This window comes from Anopheles aquasalis, chromosome 2 (genome assembly GCF_943734665.1).
Source record: "Anopheles aquasalis chromosome 2, idAnoAquaMG_Q_19, whole genome shotgun sequence".
Lineage (NCBI taxonomy): Eukaryota > Metazoa > Arthropoda > Insecta > Diptera > Culicidae > Anopheles > Anopheles aquasalis.
The window spans coordinates 87,845,673-87,855,646 of record NC_064877.1 but is presented as its reverse complement, the minus strand read 5'-3'; the positions used below and the strand labels follow the sequence as shown (position 1 = coordinate 87,855,646).

The window sequence follows — 9,974 nt, the reverse complement described above, 5'->3', positions numbered from 1 at the left end:
TGATGAGGAAAAACTGGAATAAAATCTTTCCCACGATGTTTTTGCGCAGATAGAGTGCCCGGTCGACCACAATCAGGAAGAACTGAATGATGAGCATCAACAGGAAAGTGACTGGAACGCGATTTTCCTCAAAGTACGATAACACGCCACCATCGCCCTCTTGCGTCTAGGGGGAAAAAAAATAAATTGACTTAAAGGCTCGCATGCAACACTCGCCGTCGTTTTCATTCTTACCCCAAATGCCGAAAATCCAAACAATATCACGAAAAAGTTCACGAAATCACACAAAAACATGTAACCGTACACGTCGGCCGTTTTGCGGGACTGACGATCGAGCAGTTGGCTGAAGAAAGCCTTAAGAGCGGATGTATATTGAAGGACTGCTTCCTTCACTATCTGAGGGAAGTACTTTTTGACCGGTTCCGGTTGAATGGAGACGCACAGCTGCGTTGAGTCACTGTTTGGATCATCCAGGGGCGGTGGCATCGGGCCAGCCGTTTCGTTGATGCGAACCATCGACAAACCCGTGAGATCGTCCTTCTTACGCACTTCAAAGGTTTCTTGACTAGAAATGGGAGCAAAGAAGGCAATTAAAATACGCAAAACATCAATTTAGTATCTAGACTATACGGATTAGAGTTTTCACACAAGGACCATTACCCAAGGTAACTGTTGGAAATGTAAACGTTCGCACGTAACAATCGTGGTTTTTCAGAAGGAAGCGAAGGGGGCCTTTCCAGCAAGTCGTTAGTCTGTTCTTTACTTAATAAAATGTGTGTTTTGAGAAAATCCACTACCGTTTGTCTTCGAGATTTTCGAGCTCCTAATTTAGAAACACAAAGTAATTCAATTCTACGCGACGCAACATCATAAACTGCACCGTTTCTGAGATTAATTCATACCCGCTTGCGCTTGTTTCAACGCATCTTTGTAACGTTCAACAATCGTTTGCAATAGTTCTTTTCGATATTTTCTACCTCGTATGTAAAAAGAATATTCAAATTGGTGACCAACGTTCGATTGTTGCCAGTGGCCAGGCGATTCTACTTACACTTTTTCGTTTTCTTCGGCTAACGCCATGAGGGCCTTGGAACGCTCATCGTTCGGATCGACCTGATACAAGCCTTCCTTGAGCGATGGTTCCTCAGTGGGATCGGATTTCCACAGCCCAAGTGATTTCAGAATGAACCGATGGCAGAACAGCATCAGTAGCAGGATCAGATCGTACGTGGCGTATCCGTCCTTTCGTTCGATACCGAACAAACGCGCCGGATGGAAGGGTTGATTGGAGGGAATAGGATTTTGGTTCCACCAGAGCATCTCGAACTGGCAGATGCACTTGATCAGCACCACCGTTTGCGTGTACGCTATCAGCTTCGTCCAGAAGGTTTGTGATGGTCTTGGGAACGTCAGCGTGCCCCACAGTGTCACCATCAGGGGTAGTGGCAGCGATAACAAGCTGGCATAATTGACCTGCAACCAAATCATAAATCATAATCAGTTCATGAATGAAAGAGGATAATCCACCGGGAGTCCTCTTCGTCCCCACTGTCCCTAACCTGGTTCAGGAAAACTACGAAGTAACAGATGAAGTCGGTGTGCGACATGATGGCATACCAGGCCGCTTGTAGCAACTCCACAATAAGCGAATGCTTCCGAGTAGTAAAGTCCTCTTCAGAGCTAACCTCATCCAACGTACGTTTGATCGCATCCGTTGAACTTCCGTCCGTTTTGCTGTAAAAACAACCGGCAACAATCAGATCATGCAAGACATTCCTAGGCATTTTCAAAACTCAAGTTTCAAGCCGGTTGAAAGTGAGGTGAGAGGCATATATTCGTCACATGTTTCATGCAGTGAGATGGCACAGTGTTGTTATGCTACAAAAATTACCAGTGTTACAATCCTTGCAAAAAAGTGTATTAATAAGCATTATTGTAAGAGATTACCAATTGTTCTACTTGTTAGAAAGTGCAATCAACAACATACTATGTGCGATAAGTGGTAGCATAAATGTTATCCCAAGAGAAGTATTGTCAAGCATGGTGCCAGCAGCATCATTGGTTCGAAACAATAGCGGATCCACCGCGGCAGCACGACAGTGTATTTATTGTTGAAATAAGTGTTTTTGTTTGTGTGGTAATCTGTGCATTATCTTCTTTGTATGTGTGAGGATACGCTCGTTCCAAGATTACAGTGGAAGTACCTGTCCAGTGTGTCATTGGAATAGTAACGGTACGGTATGCCTTCTTCGTCCAAGCCCCGCTCGGCCGACGGTGCCGAGATGAGGATCTCGGGAAGTAAACTATTACTGCGCCTGTATGATGATGATGTTGATGACGGTGATCGTGATGATGATGAGGAAGATGATTCAAAGAACAGCGATTGATAGCGCAAATCGAAAAAAGGAAAAACCTCAAAATCAGGCATGATAGCATGAGTTGTTGAATTAAAAAATCAAACGTTTACAAACATGGCCTTGCTTTTCTACGTTACGGTTCAATCATCAACATGGGAGCAAGTAACAAAAGATAATTTAAATAGAACCGAAAATCGAAAAAGACAACGATATAGTTCTATGCAACTACTATAGTGGTGCGAGAAACCAAACTAAAACAAATGTTGATCAACTAGCAATATCTAGTCCGGTGTTAACCGCGGTACCAGTTGCATAAACCGACAGCGATATACTTACTCATCCTTTAGCGGATCTTTACGACTGATCATCGCTAATGCTACACCAAATCCTCCAGCATGATGCACTCTGTGCATGTGCGTTTAAGGGTTAGATGATATAAAAACAAAGATTATAAGTATCCCGATTGGTTACCAATGAAAACGGGGTTATACGGTGTGATCAGTAGGTTGCGAATGTACAATATGTACAAGGATATGTCTAGCTTCTCTTTCGACAATCGTCGAACCCTATCGGTCTATTCTACCAGAACGAACTACAACGATCTATCTACACTTAACAATTTTCCAATTGTCCGATGTGTCCACAACGGAACCACATGTTCATTCCCTGAGAAAGAGGCTTGCTAAGTGTGAGTAGTGTCGAAAGATGTGTGTGAGGCTGAGAGTGAAAGTCCAGGATAGGGCAGCATCCTGCACTCCGTGTTCGCTAGAAGAGATTACCCTGTATCCGGCAGCTCTACAGTAAGGTCCTCGCGGAACGTTGTCTGTTTTGGTCCGCTGGTGGCACTGGGCGGCTGTGTGGTGATAGACGATATGGCAGGCGAAGGTGGTACCGACGCCCCGTGTAGGTCCGGGTGGTCAGGGTTAGCGTTACTACTGTGTACATGCGGCTGACTACTGGCGGTGGGTGAACCGGGCCGCGATATTAGACTACTGCTACTGTCTCCCGACTGGGAGCCAGCATCGGAATTGCTGCTAAAGGAAGGAGGGAAATGGGAAACACCGATTGGAGATTAAAATAATAACAGAAAGGAACGCAGGAGGAAAATAAACCCATAAAGCATCCATGAGCAGGCACTCAGAACGCACGCACGGCGAGCCCTCTAGCAACTACTTGTTAGCTCAAGCGGGTTATAAATTCTCTAGAAGCGCCACGCGAATCGATTGCAACCGCTGACGAGTGCAGGCATCGTCCAGATCCACTTCAACGATGCAGGATGGATTTAGAGTTAGGTTCGATACACGTTAGCAAAGACTCCTTGGCCGACGAGGTACTTACACGCGAAGTTATTTACAAAGAAATCAGAGTCGATTGAATGCTCTACTGTTCCCGGGCCCCATACCTGTTCGTTCTTGACACGTAGTGCGTCCAAACGCCATCCTTATCGCGCGTGCCGACACCGAAGCCGGGCGTCTCCTTCAGTTCCTGCTTTTCGCGCGATAAAACACGCATCACGTAACGATAGTTGCGTGAAACACGATGCAACCGGAGCGTCAGTGATCCGATGGCGCCGACCACGAAGGCAGGGATAAGCGCTAGACCGGAGAGGGAAAATTTACCCTTCTTTTCCTCTTCCGGTGCAGCCTTACCACCGTCCCGTTGCTCTTCGTCCTCATCGTCGCTCAGCAGACGTGCTTCCTCGTCCGTGATGGATGCTTGCGCGTGCAGATCCTTGCTTGGACCGGCCTGCTGTACATCCGGCTCATCCGTATCCGTTGGTTTCCGCGGGCGTGGTCGCTGTGGGAACACAATTCCGTCATTAGGTTAGCGACATGTGCGGCATTAGCAAGGAAACAAATGGGGAGCATTGGAACATGTTGTGAAGCATTGTGGGTTGAAGCACGATGCGGATTGCGAAATCAAAATGAAATCAAAACGTTGCTTAAAGCTATAAAGTGCGAAGTACACGTTATTTCAAACACCGTGACGTGAACAAGCAGCAAATCCACACATATACATCATTTTCAGTGATTCTAGCTTCCGACAAAACAAACGTCTTTGTATTACTAACTAGTGAAATCAAACACCCTAGGAATGATCAGCATTCACGGGGATGCTGAGAATGGAATGGTGCAACATGCATCATTAACAATGACGAGTTAAAAGAGATACAGACAGATGAGTTAAAAAGAGATGCTACAGAATGATTTCCTCGGGATATTTGATAGAAATAGTACCAGGAGAACCCCTGGAAATCCCATGGTTTGTGAAACACTGAGCACAAGGAGCTTGTGTTCAACTATGTTAAGGAAATGGTTTCAGATACAGTCGGAATAATGGCTGCAGTATGATTTAATTAGACACATGAGCATGGAAATGGAAATAATTTACACAACACATCATGAAAAGCTATGATGAATTATATAAAAGAAAGCGATAAAACATCATTAACACAAGTATAAAAGAAAACAAATAGCACCAAAAGAATGGGCAGCTTTCGAGATTAAATAAGCGTAAGTAAAAATGGAAAATGGAAAACTCAATCTCGACCAGCAATCGTGAAAAATGAAGGAAATCTAATGGAACACCAGAAGATGGCAAGAAATCTAACTAGCGCAACAGAAAAGTAGAGCGACAAATAATAACGCAAAACTCACAGACAGACTATGAGGTGGTGGTATTGGTTCGGATAACGCAGAACGCTCCGTCGCGATAGCGTTATCATCGAGCCTGGCAGCACCGCTGTGCTCGCCAGTTACGGAACGCCGTCTCCGATAAACAACCGGAGACGAAAGACGTCGTTGCAAGAGAGGCTGCTCGGTCCCTTTGGCCGAGGGCGCACCACTAGTCGCTGATTCTCCGGTGGTCTCGTTCTTATTATCATCATCTTCGCTACCACGCGATATCGCAAGGACCTCCTGCATTCTCCTTTCCTTCAACTGTGCAGCCAGCTATCGATCCGAATTGTGTGGTATGCGCAGTGCGTGAATGGGGAAAAGTGTGGAATCGGTGTGATACGTTCGCGGTGCATATAGATACGCGGTGTAATCATAATCATACAGCCACATGCCACCACGCCAGATACAGTAATAAGGAAATGTGAAATGATTGATTCAGTATTATTCGAATGGAAAACGTCCAAACAACGCATCATTCAACAGTGCATTGAACGGGATTTTGGTGCAGAATACGTGTTTCAGGTTGTAATGGTTCGTGTGTGCGACAAAAATGAACAAAAGAAAAAAAATAAACATAACAATTGGTTAGTTTTTCTAGCAGTGACGAAACAGAAATAGTACACGAAAGGACAAATCTAGATTTAATGCAATATCGTTCGACTGGAAGAAATGTAACTAGATTGACTCTTCAATAATCAGTTGGTCATTTGAAAGAAAGAAACGATACAGAATTATAAACAAAATTATTGATCCAGTAGATACAAGGACACTGAACAAAAAGATAAAAAAGTGCAAAAGTGATCCTATCAAAATAACTAAAACGGGTACTTCAATGTTGACATATCGCGACTATCCTACTGATTACTTACCCTACTGAGTGTTAACCGTCGGCTTAGCCTTCGTCCTCTCGCAGTTTTGTCTTCGAGATCATCGTTGTCCCGAGTATCGATGGGATCTTCGATCATCTCTAATTCGAACTCTTGCTCCACATCTTCAAACATATAGTAGTCTCCAGATCGTATCGCTGTAATCACAAGGTAAAGTGGCGTTAGTTTTTACTAATGGAAAGTGAGAGGTTTTGGCGATCAGTTCAGACATTTCCCAGAAAAACTATCTAGATATTTATGCGGCTACTGCTGGTGCGTATGAAACAAGGTAACGATCAACTGTGATGACGATCGGTGGTGCTTTGTGACAGATATTAAAGTTTGGAAAATGTTTGTTCCATAAAGAGAGGGAGACACCAGTACCTGAGACCGTGGAGACCAATGCGAACGCTAGGGGTATATGTTGGCCCGAGTGGATCAGATTGCAGTGACACCGTGTTGCCGGTGGATTGCGAAACGAACCAATAGTAGAATGTGCAGGACCTTTGTTCTGAGAAGGTTTCAAGGTAGTTTACCATTTTCATTGTGCATTGTGCCAATAATTTAAAAGATAATGTGTGTTTCTTATGACATTATAAAAAGTAATTGTGCAAGCAATACCCTTAGAAGATCACCCTGGTTTACAACGAGAAACGTTAACGGTGATCATACGTTGAATCGGATCACCTGTTCAGCCCAACACGTGGGTACACCCAGCGATCTAAGATATACGCCACAGATTAGTATGTAGCGGCAGCAGAAGAAGTAGAGGCATTAGAACGGTGCCAAGATGAGATGATGTGTTAGATGGCATGATATTAGAGAAGCAATACTAAACCATACATCTTGAAAGAACGGAGCGGATTTATACGACACAAACGATAGAGTAACGTGAGTAACCAGACCAGATACGACTCGGCGCAACAGAATGCCGGAAAGTTTTAGTCACAAATGACCCCGAACAGTGTTCGGTACATCGAAACAGTGACATTTACGATCCCTCCCGGATATTAGTCGGCGTTTTAGAGAAAGAGATTGCTTCCACCACAAAGCCTACTGGCCAATTGATGAAACTTTACAAGCCAGCAAAAAGTTAATCGCAGTATAGCATGTAGAACTACCGCAGCACAGAAGAAAGAAAGACAATCCCGGGAGGGACAGCGATGTAAAGAGAAGGATAGAGAGAAATGCAATCCAGTAATAGTTCCAGTACAAATGTACGTCAAAATACATAAGGAGGAAATTAGAAAAAAAACGGATCCGGAAACAGGACGCGGATTCCATTCATCCGTTCCGTCGGTTACCCGTTGGTCTGTGTTCCGATATTTTGCGCTTCAAACTCGACCTATGGTCGACAGTATCTATAATCAGAGAGAGAGAGAGAGAAAGAGAAAACGAAACCGAGTGGATGAAAACGTAAAGAGAACAGAAAAGGAATGGACAGCATTCGAAGGATACAGAAAGGATTTTATGGCGGCAACTCAGGCAAGTTGGATGCTGTTGGTCAGTCAGTGTCGAGAAAAACGTGCGATTATTCATGAATACAAAACGGAACATGGATCCTGTAAACGTAATCCGTGATCGCTGGCGGACCAACGGATTTGGCTGCAGATGATTGTACATATTAGAGCGAACGGTTGCACCTTATCGATAGAGTCGGTAAGACACGTTCAAAAGCTATTTACGAGCTAATTGTTAAGAACTATATACACATCACTTCCTCTTCTGCTTCATCTGGTTGTGGCGAAGGCGAATCGACTGCACGACGGTCGTACAATCCTTAACGAACGCGATTAATGATTGACAGAGTAAAACAACACACGCGGGCAGAACTGCCCGAAACGGGAGCGAGTTTTATTTTATTTGCTGCATTATTTACATCATTAAATATACAAAATCTATATCTAAACACAGAAGGCTTTTGAAACGGAACGTAGCAAAAAGTCTCTTACCTCTGGGACAATCGTCAAAGTTCCTCAAAGAGGATCAAGGGAGGAATGAGATTCTGTCGATGACAGTGTGCAGTAAGGACGAGTAAGCAGAGCGGCGTGTGTGAGTTGACATAAATTTTAAAAAGAAAAGGTTGAAGCAGAACGTCGAATTGCTAACGGAACGAAAGCGACATAGCGAGGATCAATTTTGGTTAGAGAAGGTAAAGCGTAATTGAAATATTGAAGGTCACGCGCACATTGACGATAGACACGACTAGAGGTAACTGGCTATGGAGAATGAAGAGTAGTAAAGGATAGTTACACTCATGATGGGACACCGGTGATCGTGAACGAGCAGAACGTATCGAGTCTCTCAGTCCCGCTTCACCAACCGGACCCCAGAAGCTACGCGATCGCGATCGTCTTCGCGAGTAACCCCCGTTTGCAGTGTTCGTTACTTCGTCGTACCGCGTATCATCGTCTACGTAAAGTGACACTAGAAAGCTAGATCGACGACGAGCAGCACCAACGGCATCGTGCCCGGTAACCGCTTCATCCGGTATCGCGGATCCCGAACCCGTGCTCGATATCCGCCGATGACGATGCATCGGTTGAATCGGAGCAAATGTGGTCGATCTAGGAGAACGCGGTGATCGTGGTGATTGAGCGAGGGGTTGCTGCTGGTTACCATCTAAATCACCGCCAATATCCTGTAACGTTTACATCATATATCTCGTTAATAATAAGGAGCCTAGCTAACAGAGAGGTGGACAAATACTTCGTTTGCTTGGCCAACGATACGGTGCGGCATTTTCGGACTAACCGTCAGCTCATGGTTCGCGGGCCACGACACGGCATTCAAACTCGATTGTCGGCGATGCTGTCGCTGTTGAAGAGCCGTCTTGCTGGGAGGCATCAACGTGTTCGCAGAGACAGGAACCGTGCTCGTCACGGGAGCATGATGGTCTCTTTCAAATGGTGGTGGTGAGAAAACGGGGAACGTATCGTCCGGACTGCAAACGCGTGCCAGGAGATCGTTCGGCGAATCGAACGACATTCGCTGTGGATCCAAGTATGCATCCAACGAGACGGTCATCAGAGCAGAACTGGGTGAAGGTACCTATGATCAAGGGGAAAAAGCTTTTTAATCCGATTCATTTGGCTATTAGCAAGCTCACTGCCAACACATCTACGCTTATCGTGTGCTTTATACTCGGAATAACGTTCATACGACAAACCTGCGTTTGGTACGATCCTCGTCCCACCGTAAGACCACCGTTGTCCGATGGCATCTCTGACAGACCTTCGCCCTCGATAAACATCGAATTGGCTGCCAGTTCGTCCTCAATTGGCGTATGGTATCCTGTATATGATGACAAACTATGAGTCTGCGGAAGCTGACGCCGTTCCGTGTCTTCCGGTGACAAAATAGGTACAAATAGATGACAAACGGTCGAGATGGTTTCGAGGAAAAAGGGAAGAAAATAAAACCCCACCACATTACGCTACGGTTAGCCACATTATTCCTTCTCTCGCATGTACTACTTATCAATACTCATCTACAAGCTGTATACGCTACTTAGTTGTGTACGGTGAGATGTTCTCTTGCTGCTACTTGCACTTAACACACTTTAATACTGTGGAAATACGTGGATGTGAGTCATTTTATCGAAAAGCTGAGTGCCTCCAAGCTCTACTTCTACTTTCAACCAACGAGCCCATAACATCATCGCAAAACTTCTTGCCGGCGACATGTTTACGTAGAGTAAGTATAAAAATCAATCCTCCACCACTAAAATTATACGAAAAGTACTTACTCCGCACTATTCAATGACATTATCATTTTCATCTTAAACACACGAATATTTCCAACACTTTTCCTTTAAATAAAACATCTCATCCCACCCCAACGGAAGATCCTTCCCATTGACAGAACGGAGTAACGGAGCTGATAGAAATGCAGGAGAATGGCTGTTGTGCGATGTCCATTGAGCTACGACAGGTGGTTTTAGTTCCGGAATCAAACCGGAATTGATATCGCGCAAATAAAAAAAAATGACAAAGGAACAACAAGGGAACCAACAACTGGAGGGACAATTAGGAAAGGGTTGCTAAACCATTAGCCATAGGACCTGAAAGCGT

General features: G+C 44.7%; 2 protein-coding genes across 2 annotated transcripts in view; both read right to left on the bottom strand.

The window, feature by feature from the left end:
* Positions 1-9,974, bottom strand: part of LOC126573052 (piezo-type mechanosensitive ion channel component) — a 30,617-nt gene that overhangs the window by 2,500 nt on the left and 18,143 nt on the right. The window contains exons 17-26 of the mRNA XM_050232843.1: positions 7,206-7,262; positions 5,905-6,059; positions 5,015-5,308; positions 3,760-4,154; positions 3,137-3,391; positions 2,694-2,762; positions 1,560-1,734; positions 1,052-1,473; positions 235-565; positions 1-166 (exon numbers count right to left, since the gene is read on the bottom strand). The exon at positions 1-166 is cut by the window's left edge and continues 583 nt beyond it. Of these exons, the coding sequence (XP_050088800.1) occupies positions 1-166; positions 235-565; positions 1,052-1,473; positions 1,560-1,734; positions 2,694-2,762; positions 3,137-3,391; positions 3,760-4,154; positions 5,015-5,308; positions 5,905-6,059; positions 7,206-7,262 (2,319 nt within the window). The remainder of the gene's footprint in view (positions 167-234; positions 566-1,051; positions 1,474-1,559; positions 1,735-2,693; positions 2,763-3,136; positions 3,392-3,759; positions 4,155-5,014; positions 5,309-5,904; positions 6,060-7,205; positions 7,263-9,974) is intronic.
* Positions 7,299-9,970, bottom strand: LOC126573053 (uncharacterized). The gene is made up of 3 exons (XM_050232844.1): positions 9,071-9,970; positions 8,611-8,952; positions 7,299-8,542 (listed from the first exon to the last, which is right to left on the bottom strand). Exons 1-3 carry the CDS (start codon positions 9,152-9,154, stop codon positions 8,045-8,047), a joined length of 924 nt encoding a protein of 307 aa, XP_050088801.1. The 5' UTR covers positions 9,155-9,970; the 3' UTR covers positions 7,299-8,044.